General features: G+C 36.2%; 1 protein-coding gene across 1 annotated transcript; it reads left to right on the top strand.

Annotated features, from left to right (window-relative positions):
- Positions 1–854: 854 nt before the first annotated feature.
- LOC141432196 (mesoderm induction early response protein 1-like) lies at positions 855–4,445 on the top strand. The gene has a single exon (XM_074093699.1). The coding sequence runs from the start codon at positions 1,060–1,062 to the stop codon at positions 2,248–2,250; it is 1,191 nt and encodes a 396-aa protein (XP_073949800.1). The 5' UTR covers positions 855–1,059; the 3' UTR covers positions 2,251–4,445.
- Positions 4,446–18,235: the final 13,790 nt, after the last annotated feature.

Genomic DNA, 18,235 nt, shown 5'->3' with positions numbered 1-18,235 from the left:
GCTTTGAACGAGGTGGACGTCAGACCTACGCGCGGCGTGTCCTACAAATTGGCGTCTGTTTCGGAAGCGGAAGCGGCAGCATTTTCCACCGAGAAAAAAGCAATAATATTGCTAATAATAATACAGATTATAGAAATGTACCCAGAAATGTCTTATCTATACAACAAAAGTGATAAAAATATTTTAACAAGTCCATGCGGGATGAGCGATTTAAAGTATTAAGTATTAAAAATTAGTAGGATATATAAATAAAAAATACGATACTAACGCAACTCTGAAAACACTAAAGAAAGAAGTTACAACCTAAAAACCATTGATTAAAACGTGCATCCCAATACGATACTTTTTCAAGACTGCATCGTCTGTAGGTAGTACGTACAGATTGTATACGATTTAGGAATCAATTTAGTGTGGTGTGAGATCACTAGCTACCAATTTAGGATCCTACATGTGCAATTAATTTTGGGGTCAACACCTTTGCTCGAAATTCAAAATTAGTATTGTACCGCTTATTTATAATGACCTACTTTTGATATCATTATTATATACCTACTAGAAATATGTTATAGTAAATGGCGAAAACACATAGACAGGAGTAATTAAAATCAACAAATAAAGAAAAGAAAAGAATAATTTCCTTTTTTCCTCTTCTTACCTCACGTCACAGTGAAAAGCAACATATAAATATTTATATATAAAACTTGTTCACAAAACTCATTTTACTCGAGCTGTAGTCGAGGGTTGCTAGTTGAGTTCGTTTAATACACTAGTGTAAAATCGACTATTATTTTTATCGTAATGTTTTATGACTTACATTTTCTACCAACTATGATAGTAGAAAATTTAGTTTTAGTTGGACATCTCCTAGACATGGTTGATTTCGTGTCAAAATATTTTTGTTTTGTTTCATGTATTTGGCTTTAAAAATCGACATAAAATGTCATAAATGTGATTAATTTTATTTAAATTATTGTTAATGTATACGGACCAGCCGCTGTATTAAGGAACGGTGAGTGTTTGTGATGTGACTGTGGATGGTACGCTAGTCAATAGTCAGTCATGTCAGATTGCGCGCTGGTGTCCTCCAGTGTAGGTGAACACGATGCCACTATGGACGTGGGGAGCGACAAGTCACTCTTCGAGCCCACGGTTGACATGATGGTGAATGACTTCGACGACGAGCGCACATTGGATGAAGAGGAAGCACTAGCAGCGGGAGAGCAGCAAGACCCCAAGGCCGAACTTAACAGTCTGCAACAGGAAGGGGACATGCCTCTGGACGAGCTGCTCGCTCTCTACGGCCTAGACAAAAACATGGAGAAGCCTGCCCCTGAACCTGTACCCGAGCCTGTGCCGGAGGAAGTAGAAAAGCCAGAGTCTGAGCTACAGCAACTGTACACTGAAACGACAAGCCCTGAAGCGACAAGGTGCCTTCGCTCCGGCTCACGGCCACCGTCTGAAGAAGAGGAAGACTATGATTACAGCCCTGATGAGGATGATTGGAAGAAAACTATTATGGTTGGCAGTGATTACCAAGCAGGTATTCCAGAAGGCTTGTGTAGCTATGATGATGCTCTGCCTTACGAAAATGAGGATAAATTGCTTTGGAACCCCAGTGTGTTAGACGAGGATGTAATTGAGGATTATATGAGGAGGAACAGTGCACTAAGCTCGCCCAGTGGCATTGAAGCTGTACCGAGAGGAAAGCAACTGCGGGACGATGAAGAAGCCTTGTTTCTGCTCCAGCAGTGTGGCCACAATGTTGAGGAGGCTCTACGGCGCCGAAGCATATCTGCTCAAACCCCTGCTCATGCCAGCCTGTGGTCCGAAGAAGAATGCCGTAATTTTGAGAATGGTCTAAAAGCGCATGGTAAAGATTTCCATTTAATCAGACAGACCAAAGTGCGGACTCGTTCTGTGGGTGAACTGGTTCAGTTCTACTATATTTGGAAGAAGACAGAGCGGCATGACATATTTGCAAACAAGGCCAGGTTAGAGAAGAAGAAGTACACTCTCCACCCTGGGCATACGGATTACATGGACAGGTTTTTGGAGGAGCAGGAAGCTACTGGTGGCACTGGTACGGTCCGGCCCGCATCTCCATCTCCTATGATGGTGTATGCCCCACCAGCCCATTCCCAGCCGGATCCACTTGCTCTTGGGGAGAAAGAAGTATTTTCCCAGATGAACCACACAACTCCTCCAAGAACTATGTCAACAGAAGACCAAGAGCCAGAAATGGGCTCGTAATATTAGCCACACACTATGTATGTAAGCTTTGTCAAGTGTACAAATTGTGCTGACCAGTGGAAGGTATGGAATTTTAAGAATCAATAAAATATGCATTTATAAATGCAAGTGCGCACTATGCGGTTAGCCGCATAGTCTCAGCGTGCCATTCCTCTTCAAACTACCACTTGAGAAGGAGACGGAGCATTTAAACCACGCGGTTAGATGCATAGTATAGCCTAATGGTAGTTTATGTGGGCTGCTGTAGCAACTTATGTGAATGAATGAAGGAATGAAATAATCATGAATTTTCGTAATAAAAAATTGGGATTTACTTGGTCCAATAATTTGTTGCAGGTAGTGAAATACACCATGTTTTTCTTGATTTCTGTTAACTTCTACATATGGCTCTGTTCAATGATAGAAACTAACTGAATATTAATTTTTGACCAAATGGAATAAAGATAAATTATCTTTACACTGTTTTCCAGGACTGCATAATTAATTATATTAATTCTTGGCTATCTTATAAATAGTAAGAATTAGGGCTAAGTAGTAAGAATTAGGGCACTAGTGTCTTGGATAAATGACTTTCATTGGACCTGTTGAATGTTCCCTTAAAGTTAATGGAAATCACAAACAACACAGTGTATAATTTCAAAGCAGCATGTTAATTAATTTTATTACTTACTCGTAACAATGTGTTACTAAGATGACCTTAATATTTGGCCACAATGCAGAGGCCGAGGTCTAGTTGGTAACCAAGGCTGCTGCAATGTCATTAAACCATCAAGATAATCCTACTAGTAGTATAAATGCAAATATTTGTATATGTGTATATTCATTACTCTTTACTGTAACCCGCAGAATCTATGCAAGTTTCCGGGATAAAAACTATCCTATGTACTTCCCAGGATCTCAAACTATCACCACACCAAATTTAAACTAATTTGTTCTGCGGCGCAATCGAAACTACACACTCTTATATGCTACTAGAGTAAAGTAACAGGACCTGTGTACAACATATTCATAGTAGACCAACTAAATTAAACTATAATGAAGTGATAAATATGGTATCAGCGTTATTCATCCCATTCGTTTTTCGTTCAATTCGTATTTCGTCTCATTCTATATTTGTCACACATTCTTTATTCGTCTTGTTCATTATATGTCTTTATCTTTCTAAGTCAGATTCTGCACATGTCTCATTCTTAATAAGTCTTAATCGTATTTCGTAACGGTCTTCCTAGGACTCATTCTTCATTCGTCCTTTTCGATTTATGACTCATTCAATTATTCGACTAAATTTTTTGCATACGTTCGATGTTGGTCACATTCGTTATTAGTCTCATTCGTTTTTAGTCCAATTCTAAGTTCGTTACATTCGTTTTGCGTCTCGGTCGCTATTTGTAGCTACTTTTTCCCGTTAATCTTAAATTATCATTAATAAATATTTTTTTAGCATGAAATATAAAAATAGCGGTCATATCTTGGTAGAAGAGACGGATATATCCTTAAACTACGTTTACTCCCATAATGGAATGCGGGTTGTAGGGATAACATGAATATAGCGACTAAAGACGAGACGTACGTCGTACGGGTCGAGTAGCGAACGTGCTCAAAAACGAACAAGACGAGTTGCCAATAACGACAAAAAAAGAGAGAGACCAATAACGAATGTGACTAAAGATAAAGTGCGAATGATACTACAAACGAGTGAGTAAAACAAAGACATAGTCCAAGAAAGAATGTGACGAAATACGATTAAGACTTATTAAGAATGAGACATGTGCAGAATCTGACTTAGAAAGATAAAGACATATAATGAACAAGACGAATAAAGAATGTGTGACAAATATAGAATGAGACGAAATACGAATTGAACGAAAAACGAATGGGACGAATAACGCTGATACGATAAATATCCTGAAGGCCTTTACTTAAATGCAAATCCCGTAAAATCGAATGCTAAGTTTCGACTACAACATTTTACACTACATGTAAACTCAGTGTCAGAGCTCGGAAACGGTGAACTGTTCTGAGAATTTGTATAACATGGACATACCCTGTCATTTAATTGTAGTTGTCTTATTTTTTATATTAACGAAATTATTTTATTTAGACTGCTTTTCTACTACAAGCTTTACATTGCCATTAAAACAAACATAAGTGAATTTGAATATTAATTTATTTTCCGGCTGTACCCATATTAATATCTATCTTTCCATGCTCTGCTCAGTGTATACAACACAAAGTGTATGAACACGAGTGACGTGACACTAAGTGTACTGTGTAAAGTGTCGTAGTATAAACTTAGCTTGAGAGTTGATTTGAAGTGTATTCTGTACAAAGGAACTTTTTGCATGGTTTTATTTAAGATGGCAATTCTTTAGTGGTTACACTTTAGTTAATTTGACTTGCAGTTGACCACTTTATTTTTGGGTACCTAATGAAATATCCTCCATGACGGGCCACATATTTTAAAAGCAAAGCTATGTTATGCATGTTAAATTGTTTTTCAATATTTTGAAGTCTAAACAGACTTAATACTATTGCTTTGTATAAGTAACACAATTTTGCTTGAGGCATAATTTTTATGAGACTTCCCTGATCGCAAACGAAAATAAAGTTGACTTAATTACTTATATGTGTATACCAATAAGGATAATACATTAAATAAGATGAGTAAGTAATAAAATATGAATGAGCTAAAAGTTAAATTAATAAATCAATACACTTCCTTATTTAAGTAATTGGAAAATATTTACATTGCTAATTTTCTTTCAAAAAGCTGCAATTACTTGTACTAGAATTAATAGGAAATGTGCAAATCAGAAAAAAATATTTGCTAACACTGAAAACAAATATTAATTGTTAGGGAAAACCTCTACGGATCAGTGGGTTTTCCCTTAGACTGCCAGAAATAGGTACACGTCATTCATGCTGATAGCTTGCTGTGCTAACGATTAGTACTTACTAAACTTCATTATTATTGGCTCTCAAATAATTTGCACTGAACCTTATTTCTAGACAAGCATCGCCCGTCTATTTATTAAAAAACTACCATGCTCTCGCAAATCCGTTCGTTAGTTTTTTATAAATCGCAGACGTCTAACTTTTTAATTTCATGATCAATTTCACGACGACTTGTAACTTTTAATAAGAGTAGATTCATAAAAAAAAGCCCTCAGCAGGACTACTAGAGTCTAGACTACTACAAAACTCGAAGTTCGTGTCATGCAGTCCCTCTGACACATAAAGTTATACTATTTAATACGAGAGCGAGAGAATACTTCGAGTTTCGAGTTTCGTAGCTCTGCTGGTTGTGCCCACCTATGAATTGTTAATCATAATGTAATGTTTGACATAATTATTTTTTTCTCTGAAACCATTTATTTTTATTATTCAGAATTTTTATAAAGCAAACCTAAACTAACCTATAGAGTTCTACAGCATAACCATTTAAAAAATTATGAAAAATATACGGTTTCAGCGGGAAAAAAAATTATGACTAACAATAATTATGACAAACATTACATTATGACATAAAATTATGGCAGTCGAAAGGATCTCAGTTCAAAGACGTGGCGGGAGCATGTGCGATTAACTTACACCGTCCGTTTGACGTTTCAGTCTTGCTTGCGATTGGCTCATTTAATTTAACCAATCAAACAAACATGACGCACATTATCAGATCACACATTATTACAGCACATTCTGAGTCGACCTCACGCATTTACTAATTAATTTTAATCGATAGAAATTAGTGTTTTAAGAACAAGCTTCGGTTTTGTTGTCTTGCTAAATTAAGGCAAAATTTCCTATTTTATGTTTAATGTCAGAATAAGTAATAGTAGCCGGGTGATACTCTTTCCCGGCCCGGATAATACCTGGATGGAAATACCGACCCTGTTTTTCGTGTACACGCCCATAGAAGCTCCTCTCAGTTGCTATGGACGTTACACAAAAAACAGGGCCGGTATTTCCATGTCGGTGTTGTTCAAGCCGGGAAAGTGTCAGTGTCACCCATAGTAGCCTATCATCGTTCACAGTTCATGTACAGTGAGACAGTATAGTAGACAGCACAGTGCTGCTACTATTTGAACGCACACGCCGAGACAACAGTAGGCAGGTTTTGCATCACTAAGTAGGGGAAACTGTTGTACCTCGGACAGTCCAAATTTAAATGTTCCCGCATTATTTTAATATCATGTGCTATGTCATTTGAACCATCGGCGGGAAGTATCGAAGTAAAGTTAGTAACGAAACGCAAACGCTGAATGAGCTGTGTCCATGTATCATGAAAATAAAAATCCTTTTACTAAAGCACCATTTTTTTAAATGAAGCTTATTTATTTAATGTTTTAATTTTTCGTAATAAAATTCAATAAACTATGTTGAAGTCACGTTCATTAGCTATGGAACAGTAGGGCTGTTTCAGCCTAAACCTAAATCGAAGTGCGTTTTTGGACGCATTTTTACCTAAAAACTGGATAAGTTGTACCTAGGACACTAAAAATACGTTGTACCTTGGCCAATGAAATTTAATAGTAAAAAATATATATATTTGGTTCCGATCAAATCTAAATGCTGAAAGGTATTTAACTTAAAATTAAGCATTTTAGTCATTTGATCAATACGATTTTATCATGTAATCAGCGTCGAAACTAAAAACTAAGGTAACTTTTTGTTTGATCTATAAAATATTATGTACGAACTTGGCGGGAAAACTGCTGTGTGCCAATGACCAGTAAATAAGTCAATGATTTTATAACTAAGTAATACATATAAACATTAACCCCCTTATTCATAAACGACAATCAAACCTATTTTAGTTAAAATGCCGCTAAAATTCGTTTGTCCTTATCTGTCACTTCGACATTTGTATTTGTTAGAAAGGGACAAAGCATTTGTTAGTTAACATAGGCTTGTTAAGTTTTATGAATAAGGGGGTAAATATTTTCTTGACAAAAATCACGTGTCCAAGGTACAACCTCGAATGTCCAAGGTACATCAGGGGTGTTGTACCTTGGACACTTTTCCCTTTTTTTTTCGTGAGCCTACAGTTTCAAAATTAATAAACGAATCGCTTAGTTCTTTGTCGAATAACATATCCTAATGATGCATCTTTAGATATTTTAATATCTGATGTTTATTCCATAATTATTTATTTTTCTAAAAATCAAAAAAGGAAAAACTGTCCGGGGTACAACAGCTTCCCCTACTGCCCTCGACAGAAACCAGAAACTAGCATTAGGCTTAGCCACAGAAATCTAAATAAATAGGCAAGTTGCATGATCGCACGTCCCTGTCACCGTTAAAATAGTTGGTGCCCTCACATAATTATTCACTTTTCTATGCAACTCGTTTAAAAAAGTGGTTACGTAAGTTAGGAACCGTACGTCAAGGTAGACATCGACCCCGTGTTATATACAAGTACTTGGGCAACCGAGCTTTGCTCGGGCTAAAACTCTATTAGATAATAATAAGTCACATTGACTTGTAACTTGTAAGTGACGGTATTCTTTAATGTGTTAAGCCGTACCTACAACACTGACTTCGTGAATGCATTCGCTTTAAAAAAAGTCAAATAATATGACATTTGTTTTCAGAGGTGGTGTCAATTTGACTGTAATAAATACCTAATTTGACACTGGCCCAAGCCTTAAGGCCGCCATCAAGGGGAATAATAATAATAATGAGAGGCTATGTGAACATGTAGAGCTCAGACAGTTATGTGAAACAAAACCTTGCACTAGAGAGTATAACTGAAGGCACTGATGTGTCTTCGCCAATAAGTATTTACGATCAGCCACAAAACAAGCAACTGTGCTAATTTTCAGAGTAAGATAACCTATTGTTAGTGACTAGCAATTTTTTTTTACGGTTTTTTTTTAACTGTGCCGTTTATCTAGAATGTATGAGTAAGCCTTGGAACTGACCCTGAGGCTTATCAAGTATTTATTTGGCTTGATGACAGACACAAATGGAAAGATAATAATAGAATCACTTTAAAATTAGGACACAGTCTTTTTTTTAGTTTTAATTTTTATTTTAGGCTTAAAAATAAGGGGTTATGCCATTCGTTCCATGAACAGAGGTATTTTACACTATTTTGAACTTTATTTCGAGACACTAAGTTCCATGAAACAACTGGTAACCCCAATAAATGTAGACACGCCATCATATCATATGTATTGAAGCGGAATCCAAAACCAACAATATCTAAAGACAGGCCTTAGACTACTTAGGGGTAACTATAAAGCTGTTTATTCTACGACACTACACGGTACGTGTGCGGTAAGTGTATAGTGTATACACGAAGTATCTCTATGAACGCGAGTGTGTATAAAACACACTTGAGTGTCACCGTGTAAAGAGTAGTCTATTTGGGTCTTAACATCAGTGCCCTGACCACAAATAAGAGTGTGTGAGAGTAGTGAAAAGTTGGAACACGTGACTTCTTCCGAATGCCGCCGACTCAGTGACATTTCTATTAAATAAATAGGGTACTTAATTTATAAATGACAAACAACGAGTTTGAAGTACTTATCACTCTGAGATGTTAAGATATAACCACCACGATCAAATATGGCCACAATATATAGTAGTACTAACGTACTATGGATGGCTTATGCACCAAAAAACTATCGTGGTAGTGCCACTCACTCGTATCTAGTTGTTTGATTTATTGTTGAGAAAGAAACGGGGAGAATGGAAATATAAATTAATAACTAAAATATTTTAATTTTTATGTCATTGTTATATTATATATTATAAATTTGTCACAGAAAATATCTTGCGACGATTTCATTATTGGCGAAATTCACGATTATTTAATTTAAACAACCGTCCACTGAACAGTTATAGGTAATAACTTTTTTTTTGTTGCTCCATTATTGCACAAAAAAGTTCACAGACGCGTGTCTCACGCGGATGGCACTCGCGCTCGCACTGGTCCCAACCGGTCCGTGAGCAGTGTGTATGTATGTGCGCGTTGCTCGAGCGCGCTTGTATGGAGATTGATTTCTGACTATCTGTTGTTTGTGCCTGAACGTTGCTGTGAGTTCATATAACGTTGCTGTTCTACTATGAACCACTAATCACTAAGGCACTGGTTGAGTCAAGGTAACGCTTATGTGCGTTTGGTTTGAGGCACTGCGCAAAGTCCGACCCGACACCTAGTGCACTATCCATGGATGTTCGGAAAAAAAGTGAAGCGATTAGGGAATTTTTCGACTCTCCTCCCTTGTGAGATGTCATGAGATTCTTCAAGAGAATCTTAAGTGAGATTTTTTTAAGTGTACCTATATTTACGAATTTACGTTTCTTTAAAATCTAAATTGTTTTTCGTTCATTAATGAAGTGAGCTATTGTTGTCACTTAGTTTTTGAATTTAATTTGACGTTTAACGACGACCGAGTTAGATATATTTAAAAAAAGTAGATCCTATTAATGAAATGAGCATCTGTCGAAGTTGTATTTTATGGTGACAGTATACAATAGCGGCCATTTTTTTACTTTCCTGTCGTCAGCCGGACCGGAATCAACGGTGGAATCTGTTGCATATAGCATTCAAGACTGCATAATATAGGTAGTTTTGAAACACTAAAGTAAAGAAGCGACCATCTCGCCCCTCAAAATATGGAGACGGTACGGAAATCGCAGTGACGTGCGTGGAGAGCATGCGGTAAGACGTGTCCGTGACGTTTACGGCACGTCACTGCGATTCCGCGCCGTCAGCGTATTTTGAACAGCGGTGTGGAGTTTGTCACTTCAAAGTCCAATATCTCAAAAACGGCTAAACTGATTTTGATGAAACATGTCTAAGAACCATCGCTAGAAAACCTGATTTCAAACAAAAAAAAACTGCATTCAAATTGGTCTACCCGTTTAAGAGCTACGGTGTCACAGACAGACACAGAAATACAGACACAAACAGACACACATAGCGGTCAAACTTATAATACCCCTCTTTTTGCGTCGAGGTTAAAAATCGTGCGTGACGCTTACGCCACTGTACTGCGATTCCGTACCGTACCGTCTCCGTATTTTGAGCAGCAGTGTGGTCGCTCCTTATGGTCATATCGATCTATCTAGTTTATCGTAAATATTGTGATCCATAAAACAGTTCCAAGCAAATATTGTATCTTAAATTAAGTAGATATTGTGGTTACTTATTTAGTATCTTGTCTACCTCTTCGGGTAAATAGTTTATTCTTATTTTTATTATCCAGTTGGTTACCTTCTTAATACGTGAGAATGGGTTTTAATTAATTATAATATTATTTTTTATTATTATGTGACACTCCTCAGCAAAAGGTACCCGTGCAGATCAATTGAAAATTAGGGTTTTTCAACAGGCGAAATATTGATATATGGCGTGATGAGGTCCGTTTGACAATTGCGTCGCGCTCTCGCGCTCGTGATTGGTTAAATTAAATGAGCCAATCGCAACCAAGACTGAAACGTCAAACGGACCTCACGATACTAACGCCATCTAGCTATATTTCGCTTGTCGAAAAACCCTCATTGAAGGGGATTCTCAATTGGACTTAAAGTACATTGTTACCTAGTACGTAAGCTGACCATATTTTATTACGAAAGTCGACCATATTTTATTAATTACTAAATAAATAAACTTGCGTGCTTCCAAATTGAACGATTTTAACTTCTCAATAATAGTTTACTGGCAAATCTGGCAATACATAAAATACCACTTTTGAATGGTGTTTTACCCTTGTGAGTCCTCGTGTACTTTATAAAGAACAAATGAACACTCTTAGATGAATGATTGGTCTCGCGAGCTCGCTCGACTAGATACCGCGCTACCTAAAAACAAAAGGTTCGTGAATGCGGCAACTCAGTATTATAGTGTGCGTAAGAACGGTGTAAGACAATTTGCAAGGATGCTAGTATGCGTGACGAATTGTGTTGCCAACTGCTCCACTGTTACCCGAATTATTGGGAAAATAAATTATTCTGTGGTTTATTAAGTTACTGGTTACAAAATGTATCTTGGGAAATTCTTAGAAATTAAGAAGTACTTAATTGAGAGTGAATGTATTAATATGTTTGTGTATAGGTTAGGCGTAGGTTTCTTCTTTAAAAAAATGGTAGGCATGATGTAGGTATATCAATGATCAGACCTCACTTTTAATTAAAAAATATATATATTTAAGGACATTCAATATTTACAAATTATTACTAAAAATTCATGGACTGAGTCACCAACTAAGAAGTTTTGCGTAGTTAAGATAACACGTCGCACCGATAGTTAAACCTAATATAATGTACAGGTTAATTAAGACTAAAATAATAAAAAATGTTTACAAAATATACATACATACATGCATGCATAATACTTACATGTCCTATATATATATATATATATATATATATATACCTTACGCACAAAGTGAGGACTGATCATTGCTATACCGACATCATGCCTACCATTTTTTAAAGAAGAAAGTACGCCTAACCTATACACAAACATATTAATACATTCACTCTTAATTAAGTACTTCTTAATTTCTAAGAATTTCTACATTTTGTAACCAGTAACTTAATAAACCACAGAATAATTTATTTTCCAATAATTCGGGTAACAGTAGCTGGCAACGCAATTCGTTTGCGTACATCCTTGCAAATTGTCACACCGTTCTTACGCACACTACAATATTGAGTTGCCGCATTCACGAACGTTTTGTTTTTAGTTAGCGCGGTATCTAGTCGAGCGAGCGCGCGAGACCAATCATTCATCTAAGACTATTCAGAATAACGGCAAAATGTAAACACAAAATATTGTTCTTTGAATAAACAATTTAAATAGGTTCCCTGTCCCATGAGGCACTTGTGCTTCATGCGTGACTTTACTGGTACTACGTCAATGAGGCACATGTGCCTCAAGCCAATGATGTAGATAATGCAGTTGGTTTTTGTTAAATAATCATTTTTATTACGTATTATACTTATTATTTTTATTCTTGAACTACATTTAGATATAAAGTTTTAAACTAACATTTAGATAACCAATGAAAATTACTATGAGGACATTACATTGGAGATATTACATTACTTTATCTTTACTCGGGACGTGTCAAAAGAACGCTGCACATAGCTTGGGAATGGGAACCTTTTAAGATAGAAGACAATACGGCCTCAGATCCCCTAGAAGCCTGGAATTATTGACATTGACTATTGGTGAATAGGGTGGAGTGAATTTTTTTTTTTTATTTTGAATTCTGAATAGTGCTAAAAAGTTGCGATTTGTTCAAAGGTTTATGAGAAAAATAAAAATATTCAAAACTACTTTGAGCCCTCTACTGTCATTCAAAGATTTGAAAAAAAAACTGTTATGTTAAATTCCGTAAAATATTGTGTTTTTACCTAAAATTATGTTGTCATCTTACTCAAAATATGCCTTAGTTTAAGTAAAATGCCTTTGTAACGCACTAAATGTACCAAAATTATAAATTAAATAGACTGCCAAAACTACCAAAACCACCAATTTTCGTTTAAGTATGTTTATATGACTTGTAACACGAAATTGTATGTATTGATAAAATTTTTGATTGAAGCTGATTTCCCGTCACTTTTCAGCATAAAAAATATTTATTTATTTTTATGTGTAATTACGAAGTTTTCATACAAGAATCAAAATATTCTAGGTAAGGTAGAGGGCTAAAAAATGTCGAAAAAAATATTTAAAAATATCTATGTAAGGAACTAGTCCATATGCAAGTTTTTAGATGTTGGTGAAGCGATAGAGACGAAATAACAAATACAGGGTGGAAAGTTGAGACGGAGCAGCAAGGGCAGCTACTAGATCCCTTGCTGCTACGCGAAAATGCTCTTAGGAGACCTTTACTAACTTTTTGAGTGATGTCAATCGACATTCACAGATTTTTGATAAAATGTACAGTCAGCGAGAAAATCGACAGATTCGACTTTTTTTTTAATGCCAATCGGTCCCATTTCTATCAAGGATTAAAACTCTCTTTGAGAGCAACTAAGGTTAGAGTACTAGAACACCCACAAATTCAAATTGTTTTTTTTACGAATATGAATCCTTTATGCTTAAAGAAAATTAAACAGTATATTATAATATTTTAACTAAAGTTAGTGTCTTAACCCAGTCACAGACCCAGTATTGCTGCCCCATCTCAACTTTCCATCATGTATACAAAATGAATACATAGGTAATTAAATTGTGTCAAGATTTTGCTGTCGATTGTCACATAAAAATTCTGTTTCGTCATAAATATTCAACTTTCAAGAATCCCCGATTGCTGAAATAATTTTGTGTTTTTGAAAATATTGGCCGGAATTCTAAGTAGAATTAATGTGTAACAGTACATATAACAATTTGATGTAATAAATAAGATTTTTATCAGTACAATGTAAATAAATAAATTACGCTAGTGACTAATGACTTATGTTTTGATAATTTATAAATAAGCCAATGCCGGTTTATAAGATGATGATAAAATTATAAATCTTGTAAAATAAAGAGATGTCTGAAATTGTGAAATTTGGATGTTATCTTAAGATTAAACCGTGCAAGTTTTACTGGTGATTATTTTTTATTCATGTCCGTTTCACTACCTGTCACCCGCGTCTTTGTCCGCGAAAAACTCGTTTAATATGTCTTGTATTACTCTGGTACGATTACGACCCGTGTTCCTTTCATCGCAATCCCTCCAGCCTTTTTAGCTTGCCTACCTAAGTGTGGGAAGCAATAATGTACAACTCGGAAAGTAAGACGTGATAAACCGATGGGAGGGTGCGAAGTACTAGGTGGGGGTAATGAAATCTATGACAGCGCTCATAGTGGCCAAAAGAAGAAATAGTCTAGGCTCTGTCATCTGTCATACTGATATGAATCTATAAAATAAATAAATAAATTGTTTATTAAAGGTAACCTTAAATCTGTCATTAACAAAGCAATTTGTATAGACTTTAACTACTTACCTAATTTTAGTAGTAGATGTAGAACAGATGTTTTCATTACACTTGCTCGTAAACAGTGTCATAACATGCAGGCTACCTTGGTTGCAACCCCCAAATAAAACCCTTGACCTTAATGTGCTTGTCTTGAAACCCGTGGTCGGTAAATGAGTCATGAAGCTCAAGGTCGGTAAATGAGTCAGAGCGCCCGTACTGATACTGCTGCGCTGCGCGCGCTGCTGCAGGACCACATGCACACGCACGTTGCGGCGCATGCTGCGGGAAGGGGGCGGGGGGAGGGCAGCGCTGAAAGAGCGCAGCCTAAGGTATCGCCAATATTTGGAACAATTATATTTTTTCTTTTAGAAATATAAAATTTTACTCGCAAATGTGATGAAAAACATTGTATGTCGCACGGGCGGTACTAGAATTACGAACATCGACTCATTAAAGCCCTCAGTCTTCGACTTCGGGCTTCTAATAGACTCTCGTTCGTAATTCCTTATTTACCGCCCTTAAGACACAATGTACTATTGTGTTATGATGCGAGCTTGAATTATTGAACACTGTCCTTGTTTTGTTCTTAATTCCTTTCTACACCTCGGACATGTCCAGCAACAATTTTCCTTATGAAACGGTTTGTGGTTTGACACGGGTCCAGTTCGGACCGCACATGACATATGTATTTTCCGCGCGTTGTGTGACAGCTCATCATGTCATTGCATCATCTATTACATGATAATATTATAATTGCGGTTCTCACATGTATGATTAAACAAATAACAAATCGTAGCGTTATTCATTTATACTACATGGTGCCGAAACCAGGGACGGATGTAAACAAAAGAAAATGAGTGAAGAAAGAAAACCCCACCACAATGTGAAACCGCCAAAGCACTTCGTCATAAACCCAAATGAAAATGTCGCAAGAGCCTGGAAACTGTGGCTCCAGCAGTTCGAATGGTACGCCATCGCAACGCATCTAGAAGATAAAAAGCCTGTAGTACAAGTAGCAGTGTTTATGTCATGCGTCGGGCAAGAAGCCGCCGTCATTTACAATACGTTTAACCTAACAGAGACCGAAAGTCTACAGCTTCAAACAATTAAATACAAATTTACAAACCATTTTACACCAAAAATAAACGAGACATACGAACGTTATATGTTCAAATTGTTCAATGGTGTAGTGCAAAAAGATGGTCAGTCGTTTTACGACTTCGTCACTGAACTAAAAAGCAAAGTGAAGAACTGTGGATATGGTACCCTGGAAGACAGTTTGATTAGGGACAGAATACTAGTAGGCATAAAAAGAGACTTAGTAAGAGAAAAACTACTCACTGAAAATAACCCCACATTAGAAAAAACAATTGAAATTTGCCATTCGGCTGAACAAGTAAGTCTACAAGCAAACACGATTAAGCAAGCAGCAGCTGTTGATGCGGTAACCTGTTACAGAAAAAATACGCCAATGAAAAAACCTGGTAAGACTCACTGTGGTAGATGTGACACCATACATGGATATAGAAACTGCCCTGCATTTAGACAAGTATGTGACAGATGCAAAAGGAAAAATCATTTCACAAAATGCTGCAAAGCAAGAACAGTACAGTGTGTTCAGCAGTATGAGGATGATGATGAGAACGGATTTATGATGTCATCATTAGATGCTGAACAAGACGTGGATGTAGAAGATTGGTACGAGCAAGCTGCCATGCTCAATGGAGTCAAAATCAAATTTAAGCTTGATTCAGGCAGTCAATGCAATGTAATTAGCAGAAAAATAGTAGAAAAAACTAAAATGCAGATCAAGCCATCAACCACAAAATCTAATCATAAGATGGCTGTCTTAGGAGAAGTTCAAATGAAGACTACAATAAAAGGACAAAGTAAACTTATTAAATACATAGTTGTAGAAGGTAAGTCAACATGTGTAAACATGAAATTGATAAGACGCATAGAAGCCATTACAAAAAATGATGACTTATTTGAAGGAATTGGCTGCCTGAAACAATATAAATATGACATTGATCTAGTGGAAAACCCAAAAGACATTAATATCAAAGGCGTATTATAGGTATAGGTATAGGTATTAGCGGGCTGTTTTCCGCAACTCGACGTCTAAGTGCGCCTATTTTGCGTGATTAGGCTGTAGGCACTATTCATGCCAGCCTAGCTCCTGGAGGAAGCCTAGCAGACCCTTCACGTTGCCGGCGACTTCCTGCAGTGACCCCGGTGATCCGAGGTGTAGTGCCCTGTAGTTCGCCACACCAGAGCATTCCAGAAGGATGTGAGTGGCTACTTAAGGCGTATTATAAAGTTAATGATTATATCATGGACAGGGATATTTGGAAATAATTCCGATCCGCATTAGCGATCCCTTCAAATAGCGAACCTACTGTGTTAAATACTTGTGATGTATACATATGTTACTGTACAGTGTTGCCAAATTATTCCGTTGCAGACTTAGCTTGGCCAGGCTCTACTTAGGTATTAAGGGAAACGAAAAAAAATTTTTTTTCCTATTTCTACCCATTTTCCTGAAATGTTAACTTTTTACCCGACTGCCTGAAGGAGGGTTACGTTTTTCAAGCGTAAGTATGTATGCATGCATGTATGTATGTATATTTTGTAAACATTTTTTTTTATTTTAGTCTTAATTAACCTGTACATTATATTAGGTTTAACTATAGGTGCAACGTGTTATCTTAACTACGCAAAACTTCTTAGTTGGTGACTCAGTCCATGAACTTTTAGTACTAATTTGTAAATATTGAATGTCCTTAAATATATGTTTTTTAATTAAAAGTGAGGCCTGATCATTGATATACCTACATCATACCTACCATTTTTTTAAAGAAGAAACCTACGCCTTACCTATACACAAACATATTAATACATTTACTCTTAATTACTTCTTAATTTCTAAGTATTTCCTAAGATACATTTTGTAACCAGAAACTTAATAGATCACAGAATAATTTATTTTCCCAATAATTCGGGTAACAGTGGAGCAGCTGGCAACACAATTCGTCACGCACACTAGCATCCTTGTAAATTGTCTTACACCGTTCTTACGCACACTACAATATTGAGTTGCCGCATTCACAAAACTTTTGTTTTTAGGTAGCGCGGTATCTAGTCGAGCGAGCGCGCGAGACCAATCATTCATCTAAGTACTTGATAATAATTATAATTGCGGTTCTCACATGTATGATTAAACAAATAACAAATCGTAGTGTAATTCATTTATACTACATGGTTGAAATTTTATATTGAGTGATACTCACAAAACCGGTCTTGAAAATGATACTCATTTTGATCTGAAAACGATATTTAATTTATTACTAGCAATATAAGAGCAATTATATAATTTCACTATCATTATATAAGATAGCTTCATCTTTTCGTTTTACAGTAAAACATCAGTAAAAGTATATACAACTTAACATGAAGTAAACAAACCCTGACAAAACGAAAATAACACACTTTTTGAATAAATTTTACTTCATTTAATCTTAATGACCAAAAATGAATTCACATCCTTTTGTCCACCCGAATCACGATATCACAGCAATTTTGTATTATAAACGTTATGGGCTTAGAGGAATGATTGGTCTCGCGCGCTCGCTCGACTAGATACCGCCGCCGTACTTGTCAAATGCGGCAACAAATAGTACGCCGAATTCGGCGTACCCGAGCCCGAGGCGACTCAGTCGCGTTGCAAGCTGTGCGTAAGGTGCATGTACCGAATTTTTTGTTAAATTTAGGTCATAAACCGATGTAAAATGCCAGTTTTCGCAGTGAAACTGTGTAAAAATAATACCACAACAAATAAGAAGGACACTGGGATCACATACCATCAGTAAATATCGTATAATTTCGAAATTACAAAATAAAATAACATGAACCCTAAACGCCATGCTGTGTTGCCGCGTACACAAGAATCAAATTCCCCGTGGTTGAGATTTTAATAAATTTAATTTTATTGTTATCATCATTAAATGATGATAATTTTTAATAACTTATTTTATTTAAGTATCTAACGTAATTATTA

This window comes from Choristoneura fumiferana, chromosome 10, assembly GCF_025370935.1.
Source record: "Choristoneura fumiferana chromosome 10, NRCan_CFum_1, whole genome shotgun sequence".
NCBI classification, from domain to species: domain Eukaryota; kingdom Metazoa; phylum Arthropoda; class Insecta; order Lepidoptera; family Tortricidae; genus Choristoneura; species Choristoneura fumiferana.
The sequence above is the reverse complement of the archived record's forward strand: the minus strand, read 5'-3'. Positions and strand labels throughout refer to the sequence as shown.